Source organism: Cheilinus undulatus, linkage group 20 (genome assembly GCF_018320785.1).
Source record: "Cheilinus undulatus linkage group 20, ASM1832078v1, whole genome shotgun sequence".
NCBI classification, from domain to species: domain Eukaryota; kingdom Metazoa; phylum Chordata; class Actinopteri; order Labriformes; family Labridae; genus Cheilinus; species Cheilinus undulatus.
In genome coordinates, this window is record NC_054884.1 from 18,930,031 (window position 1) to 18,945,752 (window position 15,722).

General features: G+C 43.8%; 1 protein-coding gene across 2 annotated transcripts in view; it reads left to right on the plus strand.

The window, feature by feature from the left end:
* The first annotated feature begins 2,440 nt into the window (after nt 1–2,440).
* Nucleotides 2,441–15,722, plus strand: part of LOC121528234 (potassium voltage-gated channel subfamily C member 1-like) — a 67,850-nt gene continuing 54,568 nt past the window's right edge. Inside the window, exons 1-2 of one of the 2 annotated variants that reach the window (XM_041815560.1) lie at nt 2,441–2,979; nt 11,266–11,951. In XM_041815560.1, coding sequence (XP_041671494.1) covers nt 11,331–11,951 — 621 coding nt within the window. In that variant the 5' untranslated portion in view covers nt 2,441–2,979; nt 11,266–11,330. The remainder of the gene's footprint in view (nt 2,980–11,265; nt 11,952–15,722) is intronic. The other variant, XM_041815561.1, reaches the window with a different exon arrangement.

Consider the following 15,722-nt stretch of genomic DNA (forward strand, 5'->3'; position numbering starts at 1 on the left):
GGAAACACTATTAAATATCACTTTAAAATACCATCAGTGATATATCATATTATGAAAACACATCAGCATCAGCAGGCTATCTGCAGACAGACCTGGGTTTGTTTAAGATGCTGTTTTGGGCTGTAAGTGCCATGTAGAGGAAGATAAAGATGGTCTATGTATGGTGAGCTGTGAGAGCTAGCATGAAGGAGTATGGCTCTGAGGTGCCGGAGTTCTCCTTCCATGCTTCCTGAGCTATTGTGGGACTATTTGGACAAAACACCAGTGAAGGGGGGTTCCCTAGATACATCCTGGTGCTTTCAGTCTGAATGGTTGATTTATGGGGGCAAAGAAGGGCATGGCTTTGGGTTAATTAGTGCACATGTACACTATACAGGCACAAGTATTTGGCTTTCTGACCATTACTCCAACAGGGACTGTAATGACATTATATTCATAAACATGTACTTTAACATGGAATTGCCCCCTTTTTGCAGCTGTAAATGCTTCCACAAAGTTGGAGAGTTTTGTTGGAATTTGTGTCCATTCAGTCTATTGAACATTTAAAAGGTTTGGCACTGATGTTGGAGATAAGGCCTGACTTGCAATCTTCGCTCCAGTTTATCCCAAAGGTGCTCAGTGGGGTTGAGGTCAGGGCTCTTGGTGGCTAGTAAAGTTCTTCCACACTAATCTCATTAAACCACGTCTTTATAGTCCTTGCTTTGTGCACTGGCTCATGTTAAAATAGAAAGGGCTGTTTCCTATACTGTTGCCACAAAGTTGGAAGCATAGCGTTGTCCAAAATGTCTTTGTATGCTGAAGCATTACGACTGGCCTTTACCGGAGATAAGGGGCACAGCCCCATACTATTATCCCTCCTCTACCAAACTTCACAGTTGGTACAATGCAGTCAGGCAGGTGAAGTTCCCCTGGCATCAGCCGAAACCAGACAAGCCTATCTGACTGATAAGCACATCACTCCAGGTTCTGTGAAGTGATCTGTCACTCCATAGAAGTGTTGGATGGTGTGCTTTAAACCACTCTATCTGACACTTGGCATTGGACATGGTGATGTGAGGCTTGCATGCAGCTGCTCAGCTATGGAAACACAGTCCATGAAGCTACCGCCGCTCAATTTTTTGTGCTCACATTAATACCAGTGGAAGTTCAGAACTCTTCGGTCATAAAATTTGCGTTGGCAACGTTTATGCATATGCGCCTTAGCAGTTGCTGACCCTGCTCGGTGATTTTACATGGTCTTTAGTTTCATGGCTGAGTTGCTGTTGTTCCTATACGCTTCTATTTTCTATTAACACTTATAGTTGACTGTGGAATATACAGCTGGGATGAAATTTTTATAAAGTCTTATTACAAAGGTGACATCAATCACAGTATGATGCTTAAAGTCACTGAGCTCTTCAGAACAACCCATTTTGTATTACAAATGTTTGCAAATGGGGACTGCATGGCTAATTCCTTGATTTTATACACTGGTGGCAACGGGACTAATTGTAACACCTGAATTAAAAAATTAAGAGGTGTGGCCAAATACTTTTGTCTATCTAGAGTATATTGTGTTAATTTCAGTTGGGATGTTGCTGTTATCACAGTAACAAATAATTTTGCAGCTTTAAATGAAGCTGTATCATTATGTTCTTTGTACTTACTTCAACTGCACTTTAAAAACACACCCATCTTCCTTCTTTACTCCTCCTCTCTCTGCCCACAGTCTCTTATGAGAACATTTTGTGGTCAGAGGGAAATGCCTAAGCGATAGCCTTTGGCCTTTTACTGCTGTTGTAATTTTCATGAGGTGATGAGTTTCCTGGCGACAAGTGCATCAGCAACATGGCTAATGGCTGTACTTCTGCAGTAATACGACTCAAAACAAAAGACCTGCAATGCTCAAAAAAGCCAAACAAGAATCATCTTTTAAAACTGAATCACCTGATACTGCTGCTCCTGCAGCTTGTTGCAGAGATAACTCAAATCAAAAACAGTGTCTCCTCTTCCTCTTCTTCTTGTTATCAGTATTATTGTAATTCAACATATTACTCTACTCTGTGTCATATCACCCACCTGCTCCTCTGCTGTACCACATGACTGCTGATGTCAGCCAAGGCAGGGAACCTGTAGACAAAATGGTGTTTGTGCGTCCGTCCAGCAGAGTGAGCATGTGTGGGCAATGTGGGGGGAAAAGAGGGGGAGAAAATTAAACACATATCGTTTTAAATCAGCATATTGTATTCCTCAGACAGACGTATGTTTGTGTGTATTTTTTCAGCACATGCAATTGTGAAGTTCAGTGAGAAATTAGCCTCTGTATTCACCGGGGTCCTCCCACCCCTCTGTCTTCTTCTCTAATCCGCCCACATGTATCGTCTGAGGGAGAAAAAAATAGTGCAGAAGGTGACGCTCCTCCAAAGGAACAGAGAGAGGCTCAGAGAGGGAAAAAAGGCACAGAGAGAGAGAGAGAGAGAGAGAGAAGGGAGGCATCTCCATTGAAACATTTTGGAAATAAAAGAGGGGGAGACAGAGGAAGAAGCTGAATGGTAGCTACACCCTGTGCCTGGAAGCGTAGAGACACTGTAACAAAGGCTGGCAATTATTTTTTGGCAATAACAAAGAGGTGGGAGAGGGGCTCTGAAACCGAGGGAAATAGCAAAGATAAAGAAAAAACAGCCAGTTTTCAGGGGGACTTCTGCTTCATTTCATCCGAAAGACTCATCCCTTTGCCATCATCAGCATGACCATAAGCTATAAGTAACAACCGGCAATAACGAGATCTGTTTTTTAAGCAACAGTCGCGCGCAATCCTGTTTTGATTTAAAATAATCGTCTTTTGGGGAAAAATAGCTCACCTGAATGCCTGCGAGAAACTGGATACTCTGTGAAATCTTAAGAAAAGAGCGAGCTAAAGAAAGAAAAACTACATTTTGATTGATCGGTAAAGCTTTGATGTGCGTGTCGCTGCACGCGCTCCAAACGAACCTGAACCAAGTGAGTATGAACCGTGTCTCTGTGTATATGTCTGTATTTGATTTTTGGTGGCTTTATTCTGCGTTTTTCCGTCTATTAACTGAACATTTCTTCATTGGGCAGCTCGACACGGAAGATAGGAAAAATTCGGCGTCTAGTCTGCATTCAACAAGTATCGTTAAATCTACATTAGCGGCGATTTATTGTCTTCTTCTAGCCTGCTAATGCTTTGATCGACATTTGAAGAAGATAAATATGTTAAAAATGTTCATTTTGGATTGCTAAACCTACTCATTGTGTTTTACCTTTATTTTATTCCCTTAAAAAATCCAAATGAAGTGTACTTTACGCAGCCATATCTATCTAATCTATCTAGCCTAAAAAATAATAAATCCTAACATTTCATTGCATAAATGGTGGGTGTTTCCCCATCTACACCACTAGATCAGAGCAGCTCCATGCCTCTGAGGGGAATATGTTTGTGTGAATGTTTGTGCACTCCTCTCAGCATCATTTTGTATCTGTCTGCTGCATGAGCATCCATGTGTGCTTATTTTGTGCTTTTGTTGCACTTGCATGTACCACCATTTGTGTGTTTTTGTCTCTGTGCATGCAGCAGTGGGTAAGTGTCAAGGCCTTGGAAAAAAAAATGGAGGTTTGATAAAGAAAGGAAGGCTGACACACAAACACATGAGGGAGAGGAGGAGAAGGTGTGAGGAAGAGATGGAAATGGGGGGTGGTGGTGGTGGTGGAGGGGTTGGGATGTAGTGGAGCGTAACAACAGGAAGGACATCGTGTCACTGAGATCTCTTCCAGAAAGTCTTTGGGGCCAGTTAAAGATCAGTCTAGACGTGCTTCTTCTTCACCTTGTCTTATATCTCTGTCTGCCTCTCCCTGCATCACATACTTCAGTTTCATAACCCCATCCTCCCTTTCTTCTTCTACCATCACTTCCATGCCTCGCTTTGACTCCAGCATGTTCTTCTTCTCTTCCTCTATTTGCACCCTCCTACACCACCTCCTCCTCAAATCCTGCATTATAAATCTACAGCTGATGCTATTTTTAGATTGAGGGTAACCCAGAAAACACCCCTTCGATTTTAGCAAATAAAAAAAAAACCTCCCCTCCAGAGACAGACAGTGGCATGCTGTCAGAGGGATGTGAAAGTTGTGATGGGGTTAGAAAAAGAGGGCGCTGCTGTTTAAGCAACCGGGGGAATAAATCTATTTTGAGGGCCGTGATTTGATTACGCATCTGCCGTGTCCTGTGCGTTTTCTTTTCTGCCCTGACCCTTTCCTCTCTCCTTGGTGGTGATACTCTCTCTTTCCTGCTGAAAACTTCATCCTTTCATTGATTCATCTCCTGATCTTGCTTTTAAAAACCTAAATCAGTGAGCAGACGTGTACTGATACATGTTGAATCTTTACATTTTCACCACCAGATCTTCCAACTGCTTTTATTTGACTGTTCTTCCATGATAGTGAGTCATTTCTGGTTATTAGAGTAAACTGTCTCACTGTCTCAGGATAAAAAGTGTTCTGCTGTGATCAGAAGTATATGAAATTTCCTCAAGATCTATAAAATGAACACGGGAAAAGCATTTTTACCCACAATAATGAGATCCAATATCTCAAGGAAGCAGTTAAAATCTGCCTGCCTTACATGAGGAAACAGAGTAAAATAAAACATACAGTGTGTCTGCCTTGAGCTTGCATAAAGAGCCTTATCAGTGACCTTGTGACCCCTCTGTTACCTCCAATTCCTGCCAATTTCACTCACCAGAGGTCAGCGTAGTAGCCCTTTCATTGTCTGTCCTCCACCCCTTTTTTCCTTCATATATTTCTTTTTATTTACTCCGATTTAAACCCAGCTTATTTCCTTAAAGAGCCCTCCTCTTGACTTTTTCCACCGTTGCATCTAATTCCTGGCTATCTGGCCCTCTGGCTCCTATCATGTCACGTTGGATTATAATGTTCCTAATCATGCAGGATGTTGTTAATTAGGTTTAAATGACATGACAGTGAGTGGGAAGGGGATGTAGATTCCAAAAGATTTTAAAAGCTGAACCCTGAGTGCTCAGATTTTGATCCAGGTCCAAAAATAGAGCCCTTTCCCTGACATGACACTGTATCCTCTCACTCTTTCCTTCCTGCGTTTTTTCCCAGGATTTTTCTGACCTCTCCTGCAGCAATCACCCCTTCTTCTTCCATCACCTGTAAAACCTCACCCCTGTGGGGCATATCTAGCCTAAAAAAATCTTTTCTATCCTCCTCTTCTGAGCTTCATTTCTGCTCTTCTATTCCTGAAAATGGCCTTATGTATTAATCATCCCCTCTGCCTGCTAAAAGGAGCCAACCAGGAGCGAGGAGTGATTCTTCTTCTTCTCTGATGGAGAGGAAAGTAGACTGGAGGGGCTCATGGCTGGCGAGAAAAAACAGCAGCATCTCGAGTCGGAGGGATTAGGGGTTGACCAATATGCACAAGCCCCCCTTTGGGTGTATGTCTTTGCTGCAGTGTGTGTGGATTGGTCCGCCCCTGGAGATCTCACTGCTGGTGTTGCTGAGTAAAGAAGCTGGCCCCTCGTAGTTTTCTGCTTTCTTAATTGATTGGCTCTTTAATGCCTGTTTTGGGATTTGAGCCTTATTATGAAGAGAAGTGCCTTGTGTTTTTCTCTGCTCAGAACTACTCTGTATTTTCTCCAGACTTTTCCCTTTTTTATCATCCATTCATGATATTTTTACCATTTTCATTCTTCAAATTTAAACGCCACCCACTCCTCACCACTATGCTCACACTCCTTCCTTATCTGGCTACCTCTCGTGGAGTTGCACATGATGAGGTGCAATGATGATTTTTGTAAAGGAGGGAGGGAAAGGGGGGAGTAGTGAGTGTTGTGACACCGCACTAAAAGGGGGAGGTGACCGCAGTGCTTTTTGCACCGTGTTGCAGTGACATGGTTTCTCCTGTTGGGGTCTCCTTAACACTGGGGAGAGAGAGAAAGAGAGAGGAGGTGAGGGGGAGAGGAATGAGGAAAGGAGGGAGGTGGTATGGATGGAACAGCGTGAAGCCTTGTGGCAACATCCTTTGATGAGGTAGCGGGTGGGAAAAAAAATGGCTCCACACCAGAAACACATACGTAATTTGTGCTATCTCTTCTTTCCCCCTCCTTCCCTCCTCTCTCCTTCTCTGCACTCCCTTTGGTAATGGACATCATTTTTACCCCCCTTCTCTCCTCTCCTATACCTTCACAGCCATTCAGGTGCGATCCTGAGCCTTCTTCTGTCACCCCTTTCCCTTTTCTCCTCCACCCCCCCTGCCTTCCCCATCTTCCTCTTTCCACCTCTCCTCCATCTCCTCTGCCTCTCTCTGTGATTGGTAAATTTTTCTGCCTTTTTTCCGCCAACTGCTCGCTCTGTTCCGCATAGTCAGCACTCCTCCAAATTCCTCCCTCTCTCTCCTTCTCTCTCTCTAGTGTGCACGCTCCTCCCCTCCCCCCGGTTACTGCTGCTGGTACCTCACAGTCAATGCATCCCATAATCCTGCACTCCCTCCCCCTTCTTGCTGCAGTGTTTCTGCTAATATATATTAGCGTCAGTGCAGGATTCGTGCACGAGTTGTGTGCACATTTTCTCCTCTCATCCCCTCTTACTCTCTCTTTTACCCATCAGTCCACAGCAGAAATGATCTGCTTCATAATGATTATTTTACTAAATATTTTTTGCAGCCAGGTGTATATGTGACCCCCCCTCCTCTCTCTCTCTCCCCTGTGTGAGTGCAGTAGTAGCAGGGTGGCGCAGGACATGGTGGCCGAGGCAGGAAATGCTGCAGGAGAGAGAGAGAGAAAAAAAGAGAGGTGGTGGAGGAGATTGTTTCTCCTTTCAGCTTCTCTCTTTCCTCCAGTTTTCTCACTCACTTTTCCTTTTTTCCTTGCTTCACATCTTTTGCTGTTTTTCCCTTCCTCCATCTTACACCCAGTGCTCACCTTGTGTAGCTTCTCTCCCCCTCTCCTTACCTCCCTTCTCATCCTTTCCCCCCTCTTCTCTCTGCTGTTTTTTCCCCTTGCGCTCGCACTGCTGTCAGTGATAAAAGTGTTGTGCTGGCCCTTTAAGAGATGCTCCTACCTCCCCCCCTTTTAAAGCTTAAAACTGCGGACCTTCTCCTGAATTTCAACTAGAAAGCATAAACTAATTTAACCAAAACTTATAAAGGTCAGAGCTCTGGTTTTTCTCTCTTAAATGTAACATTTTTACACCTTAAGCTGTAATAACTCAGCAGGACATGGGATAAATCTGGAAGCACGCTGCCAAAAATTAACTCTAAATTGTCTTCAGTGAATAAAGCAACCCTCAGGTACATTTTTAAAATCGATAAACTTGCCTCATGCGACTCAAAGGGAACAAAAAGGCACTTAACCACAGTTACAGACTTGTGGCTGTCCAAGTATAAAATATTCAGCAGTTTGCCGATAAGATACGGAAGCCGATGAAGCTGAAGTAAAAAGGAGCGCACAAGCAAAGTGGAGCCAAAAAAAGTCACCCTAATGGATAAAAGTTTGAGATGACAGAGGGCTGAAAAGTTTAGCATCCCACTGGAGTTGGTCCCTGAGAAAAAGAGGGAGAGAGAGAGAGTGGTGCTGTCCATGGTGCTGAAATATAATCCACACAACAACACAGGCTGTCCTGCAGGAAAACCCCACAGGACAGAACTGACTGTCTTTTCCCCTAACTTCATGTCGGACCCCTCCTCTAAACTGTTTAATCTGATGTTCCTAACTCAAAATTAATCATAATTTAATTTTTTTGAAGAGTTTTCAGTGGTAAAGATGCAGTTTAAACTACTCCACATCGTGCAGTACAATTCTGCAGCTCAGCAGTGCAGATTTTATTCTGGCAAGCAAGGCGTCTGCAGCAAAAACTGCAAAGATCTTGAAAGAAAGAATAATTTAGGGGACTTGATGCATCAACCTTGATAAAATAAGTCTTGGCTAAGCTGTTGTAAAAGTTTTAGTCGCAAAGTTGCAAATTTGCTTTGGTAGATTGATGCAATACAATCCTGGTATACAGGAGTTTTTGGCAATAGAGAGAAGTAAAAGTAGAAATTTAAGGCATCTTACACAGCATCATTCTATTTCAGCTTGCTTTTATTTCCTTTATATGGGAATCAATCTTAGTTTGATTGTTATAAAAGATGGAGGCTATTATATTTTTTTGGAGGGATGCAGTAAGTCCTAACACACAGGAGCACAGATTTTTATGCTCCTGCATCAAACACTGCAATGAGTTTTTATAAATACGGGGGAAGAGTGACAATTTTACACTTCTAACACAGCAGTTGTGTGCATAATAATTCCTCATAAGATTGTTTTGAGTGTTTAGTTTTGAGTCACAAAGATGAACATTTAACTACTTTCTGCAGTGAGTGAGTGCAGGGCTTTGCACTACATTTCTGCATGCAAGCAGATTTGATGCTCCTGCATCAAACCTTGCAAAGACTTTGAAAACTCAGGGGAAAAGAAGAAATTTAAGGTCTTTAACACTGCTGCATTCTGTTATCTTGTCCTTTATTCTGTTCTTACCAGAAGGAATCACCCCTGGTTTGTTTTGTACAGTTTAAGTTGCAAAAATACTTCTTTAGAGTGATGCAGTACAACTCTGTGACACAGGAATGCAGGATTTTTTTTGGCAGGTAAGCAGATTTGATGCTCCTGCATCAATCCTTGCAAAGACGTTGAAAACTAGGGGAAAAAGAAGAAATTTAAGGACATCAACACTGCTGCATTCTGCTTTATCTTGTCCTTTATTCTTGCCTACCAGAGGAAATTATTCCTGGTTTAATTTGTGCAGGTATAAGTTGCAGAAGTTCAGTGTGATGCAGTACAACTGTGTCTCATAAATGCAGGGTTTTTTTGGCAGGTAAGCAGATTTGATGCTCCTGCAGCAAACACTGCAAAGAGTTTAGTAGTAACACCAACAATAACAGTAAAAAGTAAAACAGAAGACTTTTAATGCTTTAACATCCTATTTTTATATCTTTATAACTTTCTTCCTTTATTACCCACATGTATCTATTTATAGTTTCAACATTTTTAGAGTTTTAGCTGCTACTTTTTAGAATGATGCTGTGCAATCCTGCAACCCAGTAAGGCAGATGAATTCCTAACAAGCAAGCCAATTTCTAAGCTCCTGCAGAAAACAAAGCAATGCAAAGACTGAAGTCAAAGGAATGGTGAGGAAAAGTTTTGATTTTTCTTCCCTGTTCACATGAGGAACATCTGCTTTAGTCTTAAATGTGTGCAGAGCTAAATTTTCCTGTTTCCAAACTCATGCAATAGCCTTGATCTTGGAAGATCTTACCTGTGTGCTGTTAAGTCTCTCTCCGTGATCTCCAAAATTAAGAAAAAAACTGACAGCTGAAAGGTCAAAATCATATCCAAATAACAAACTTAAAAAAAAAATAACTTGGTGTCAATGAAAGATCAGAAAAGAATAGAGAGAAAGCAAACTTTCCCACCAACAAAAAGTTGTCTCCTTAGATAAAAAGTGGCGTTAAATGATCAAACAATCAGAGTTCAACGCTAGAAAACAAGTAGCAAAGAGAAAGACTGCAGTGTCCTACATGACAGAGAGAAAAAGTGTGAGTGTGAAGAGGAGGAGGAGGAGAGTTGACCAAAAGTGAAGGAAGCTTACTTTAGAAATGGAATGGGACAGGACAGAAACAAGAGAGAGGCGAGAAATGGAAGAAAAAAAGATGCAGCAGAGTGAAATGCAGCAAGAGAGGAGAGAAGGAGGGAGAAAGAAAGAGAAGAAGTGAAGGAAAGGATGGGGGGGAGAAGGGGCACTGGGTAGAGATAAGACAGTGTTGTGAGAGGAGGGAAGTGTTGGGAGAAATGAAGCCTCGATTCCCCCTCCTTCAATGAAATGTGAGTCCTTTATGCGGAATATGAGAGTGAGAGAGCGAAAGTGAGGGAGTAGTAGGAGCCAGAGGGGGAGGGCCGGTGAGAGCTCACAGGAGAGAGGGGGAGGAGGGGGAGGAGAGTGGTGCATTTCTTTGAATAGAGAAGAAGGTTAACAACATAGATGGAGAGAGCATGTATGGACGCGTGTCTTTAGGGGGGGGGGGGGGGGGGGGCTAGCTGGCTTTTTACTGCAGCAGAATTCATTCACTTTTATAGTGCACTCTCCTTTTTCCATGCCCTCCCCCCTCCTCCCCCTTTTCTTCCTTTAGACAATATTACACTCTAACTGTTTACTGTAACTGCCTTGACAGGCTCGTGCTGCATTCACTCCTTGCTTCTCCCTGTTTTTCGTCCCTATCTGAAGGGCTTTGTTTGCCTCATTGTCCCGTCCTTCTCCATCCATCCTTTAAATATCTGATTTACAGCCTCCCCCCTCCATGCCTCCTCCCCTCTCTCACCCCTCTGCCTTCCCTACCTTCTATGCTCACACACACTCTTTACACACTCTTTGCATGAGAGAGAGAGAGAGAGAGAGAGAGAGCATTGGCATAATTGTGCATCACATGAAGCTCAGTGCGGTCGGAGGGGGCTGCAGCAGTGTAGAGACTCACAGTCAGGCTGATTGAGGAGATCTAACATTAGTGCGGACATGGCACTCTCGGGAGGCAATTAACACAAACTCACATGCTTATACACGGAAAACATGCACAAGATGCTGCAGGTTATATCGATGAAGCATCCCAGTCCTCACTTGTCCTGCAATTTCTCCCATCTTTCTGTCAGTCCTTGCAATCCTCTCACTCTTGGGTGCTGGGGTAAGGAAAAAAAGAAGGGAGGGAAGGGGGAGGAAGAGAAAGAGAGGAGGTACAGGGGGGAGGAGGATGCATACTCAAGACTCACAGTGGCCTAATTAGGGAGAGGATTTAAATGAACACCAACCAGAGGATGGAGAAGATCAATTCAGAGATTGTTCACTGCAGGATGATAGTTGAGCCCCAAAAAGGGGGGAGTGGGGGGTATCAGTGCTGGGACACATCACACTCATGGGGGGGGTCTCCTCTCCATCACTCTGTTAGGATGTTGTCTCCTGCTGTTGCAGAGAGAAGTTGCAGGCATGTGGATGCTGTGTTAAAAACAACTTTGCCTCCCCTCCTCTCCATCCCTCCTCCCCTTCCTCACCCACTGCACCTGCACAAGGTCATTTTGTGCCCTTCCTTCACCTGATTATCACTCAACTTATTGCACATACATGCATCATGGGAGTGTGGGTCTTAAACTATGTTGCAATGTTGATAATCCAGATCTATTTCTCCCTTCTGCTAAAATTTCTGCCCTTTTTCTCTCCCCGCAGACTCCTCCTCCATCCTCCTCCTCCCATCGGTTTCTCTCATCCTCTCCCTCCCCCACCGGTCCTCTATGCTCAGTTCGGTGTGTGTATCCTCTTTCAAAGGGCGCAAGGGTGGGAACAAGTCGTCCAACAAAGCATGTTACAGCGCAGACATGACTTGTCCGTCGGAAAGCGAGAAAATCGTGATAAACTGCGGGGGGGTGCGGCATGAGACCTACCGGAGCACCCTGAAAACGCTGCCCGGTACCCGCTTATCGTGGCTCACCGAGCCGGACGCGTTCAGCAACTTCGACTACGACCCCAAATTAGACGAGTTCTTCTTCGACCGCCACCCGTCAGTCTTCTCCTTCATCCTCAACTACTACCGCACCGGGAAGTTGCACTGTCCCAACGATGTGTGCGGCCCCCTGTTCGAGGAGGAGCTGGCCTTCTGGGGCATCGACGAGACGGACGTGGAGGCGTGTTGCTGGATGAATTACCGGCAGCACCGGGATGCGGAGGAGGCGCTGGACAGCTTCGAGACTCCAGAGCCGGACGCGCCGGACGACGACCCGGCGCTTGGAGGTGCGGATGGGGACTTGAAAAGACTGTGCATGCAGGAAGATGCGAGGAAAGCGGGCTGGTGGAAAACCTGGCAGCCCAAAATCTGGGCTCTCTTTGAGGACCCTTACTCCTCCAAATATGCCCGGGTGAGTCCTCCATGTCTTAACTTGTGTCTCTGCTGTTGCACAGTACACATTTTGCTGCCTTAAATCACTTTTGCAATCATTTTAAAAGTTTGCTCTTGAGGGTTTCTGCTGCCATGACTGCAGCCTTTAATGATTACCTGCAGCCCTCTGACTGCTGGAATGTGACATGATTATAAGTAGCAGGATATATACTTACTGATGTTGAATAATTAATGCTGATAGCATAGGAAAAATGGAAAATGATCATGCAGCTATATCTTTTGATAGATGGTTACTACTTCATACAACAAAAACCGAACACATCCCCTCCATGTCCCACACGTTGATGGATTACATGTTTCACGCGCGCTGGATTCACACTGAATGCACTTTTATTGCTATCATAATTCCTATCGCTGTATTCTGCTCCTTGAGCAGGTTTAATACATATCAGTCTCCAAACGCGCCATCCGCTGCGCTCCCTGCATCCAAACGCCTTCATTAGGTCGTATTTGTCCGTTTACGATGCACATCAGTGCGCCGTATTTCATCTAAGTCTTTATTTATTGCAGCAGCTCATAGAGGAGGCTCACAGGACACTGAAATGTCACTGTTTAAGAGTGTCTTCTTCCATATTTGCCCTTGGTGGAGCTTCAGTGTGTTGGGTTTGTTTTTGCCTCTCCTGCTGTCCCAGTTAAATGCTACACGACTTTTACGCACGGGGGTTATAGCTTTTACGCACAACTTGTTTCCATGTCAATCCTGGTTTTCCTGCTTCCTTGTTAATAGTTAATGATCAACCCTCAAAAGCTGACATTTGATCATACAGGTGTATGTGTAACAAGTACCCCTGACTGTGTTTTTGATATGTAGCACATGAAAACAGCTGGATTGGGCTTCTTCTTCTCTAGGACCCTCCAGCATCTTGATCACAGCTGCTTTGATTTGTCTTGTTTAGTGAAACTCGTCATCTCTAGTCTTTTTCCTCTGTTGTACAGATTTTCTCTGGATGATGTGAATGCATGCATGTAGGCAAACATGCAAGACCAGACAGTCAGCAGACACCTGCAGTGGCCGGTTCATGCAATCACAACCAAAAATAGCCGAAAAACGACATAAATCACCGCATACTCAGCAGAACTGAGAACAAAACAAAAAGACAATAGCCTAACCCACACTCACGCCTCCTCAGGTATAGATCCAGGGCTCAGTTCCCTCTAGAGGAAGGGGAATGTGACGGACAGATAGTCTGATCTAGGCCACCTGATCCGCCTCTCTAGACTCAGGATCAAACTGGAAGTGCTTCTTAAAGTGTCACTCTTGTCTAGATCAAATTGATTTCTTACTATCCCATCCCTCTCTACCTGTGCTTCAATGAAAACATCACATTTTGGGGTACTTTTCAACTGGATGTCCTAATTGTAGCCATGGCAGAAGCAGGGCTAAAATGTGCTGAAATTTTAAAGAGATTTGGCTCTGAATTGTGATCAAGAGGAGGCAGCATTTGCAGCATTTCTGCCCAAGCTACTGTACCTGCTGCTAGAATGCTGTTTATTATGTAATGTACAGTTTAACACTACAGATCTCATGAATCATACAAAAAACAACACTCATTGAGTGTAGTTTCTGCAGATGGTGTATGTGACACCATGCTGGGGTTATGCAGAGTACAGAGCAGGTAGCTGGTGGGATTCATTTCAGTGGCTGCAAAACATCTGCTCCATTTGTGGGTGAATGTAGCCCCCATTTCTCCCTGTAGGTCTAATATGCCAGGGCTATACATCAAACAGCGTTCTGACCCAGATCACTCCTTTTTCCTGCATCCTCCTGTCTTGTCCGATATGGAGCAAACCTTTGGTCGTTTTGTCCAGAAGAGATTCAAATTAAAAAAAAAAAAAAAAAAAAAAAAACAGAGAGAAAGAGAGAGATGTAGAGAGGCTAGGACAGGAAAAAAATGAGATGCTGATGTGGAAATACAATGAGACAGATGAGAGGGAGATGGGAGGAAATAAAGGGAGACAGGATGGAGAGATGCTCCTCTAATGATTTGAGGGGTTTTTGTTTGCATGGCTGTGATGTAACGCATCAGCAATCAATGTTTTGATCGGAGCGATCGACACACGCAGGGCTTTTTTCACCCCAAACAACAATAACAAAAAAAATCACACCTCCCTTTTCGCTCCTGATCGTGTGAGGCTCGCTCGTGGATCTACCGTAGTGGCACACACACATGTAGAAACACACACATGCTGGTGTCTGTGCTGGATTTTCTGCTGCAGTAGACACGGGAGAGAGAGAGAGAGAGAGAGAGAGAGAGAGGAGGAGGAGGGGGAGCACTGGAGGAGGAAAAAAGAGGCGGGTGGGAGTGAGTGAGGAGGGACAGAGTGAGGGAAATGGAGAAGGGGTGAGAGAAAAAGGGGAGCCTGAGAGGGAGATGAAGAAGAAGAAGAAGAAGAAGAAGAAGAGGGGTTTGAGATAAACAGGGAGGAGGTGACAACCACGGAGAGAGAGAGTGGGAGACATTGCATTATGGGGGTGGGGACCCTTGTCTTTGCATCTTCGATTATCTGTGAAGGCCTGAGCCATTCAATCTTTCGACCCCCCCCCCCACAGCATGCCTATTGATTGATAATCAATTGATTGTTTCTCTTGTTGTATGTTTTCAAAGCCATTCTCTGTTTCTCCATCACCTGTTAAAAACATACAGCAGCTCATTCTGCCCTGCAGATGGATGGGGACACGTCTGTTGGCCAGTGAGCTAAATTTATGGATGTATATGTTTCTGCTTGATGAGGTGTGGAGCAATGTGATTTGCATCTGATTTCTTTATTGATCAGTGCCGGGCGACATGGATCCTGCAGTGCAGCTGAGGCTACATGAAGCTGATGTGTGACAGACAGTGAAGCTTGACTTTTTATTGGTCAAGAAAGGCTTTAAACAGACAGAAAAAAACCAAATGAGAAAGCTCACCAACACAGAAATGGTAACAGTTACAGTAAGAGTGGTCACAATAGCAGCATACTAAACTGCAACATCATACCATTGAAAATCAGGCATATCTGTACCCTTTTGCATACAATGGCAAAAGAGGCCAGGGCATCCAATTTTGAATAAACTCTTGATTTCAATTGTCAAATTTTACATATAAAATCTTATGCACTGGCTGCATTGCACAAATATGTTGGTATCTTTGGGTACAGAGAGAGAGAAGTACCAAAATGTTGCTAATTTATCTCTGCATTTAAGACAGCGTTTAGGAATTAGATTGTAATTTTTGATGGACTCATTCCTCTATCCTTATGAAAAAAATGCATCTTTTTTGGAGCTTCAGCATTTTCCAATGCTATCGATCACTAAAATGAAGTCGAGCGTGTTGTTCAAAACATATGGGGTCAAAAAATTGCAATTTCGACAACCTTAGAGACAGTCCTATATGGTTGATGTGAGGAGAGTTTTAGAAAAAAATGTAACTAAGAAAAAGGACAAAAAATGAACTGAAGTGCACAGTGTGTAGATTCTTCTGCCAAGAGGCTCTCAGTCAAAACAGCAGCAGTAGATGATGAGTAGAGATGATGCCAAGCTCCACCGGACTCCATTGCTTACTTCTTATTTTGAATGAAAACTCTGTTCAATGAAAACTGCGTATTTACTACACAGTAAACCAATGTTTTCATTTCACTGATGAATTTCACGTAATGTGGGAGAAAAGCTGTTAAAAGTGGCCACCTTGGTTAATGCTGAAAACTGCTCCATACCCACTTATTGTGGCATTCTGGGATTGCTTGCAGCCTG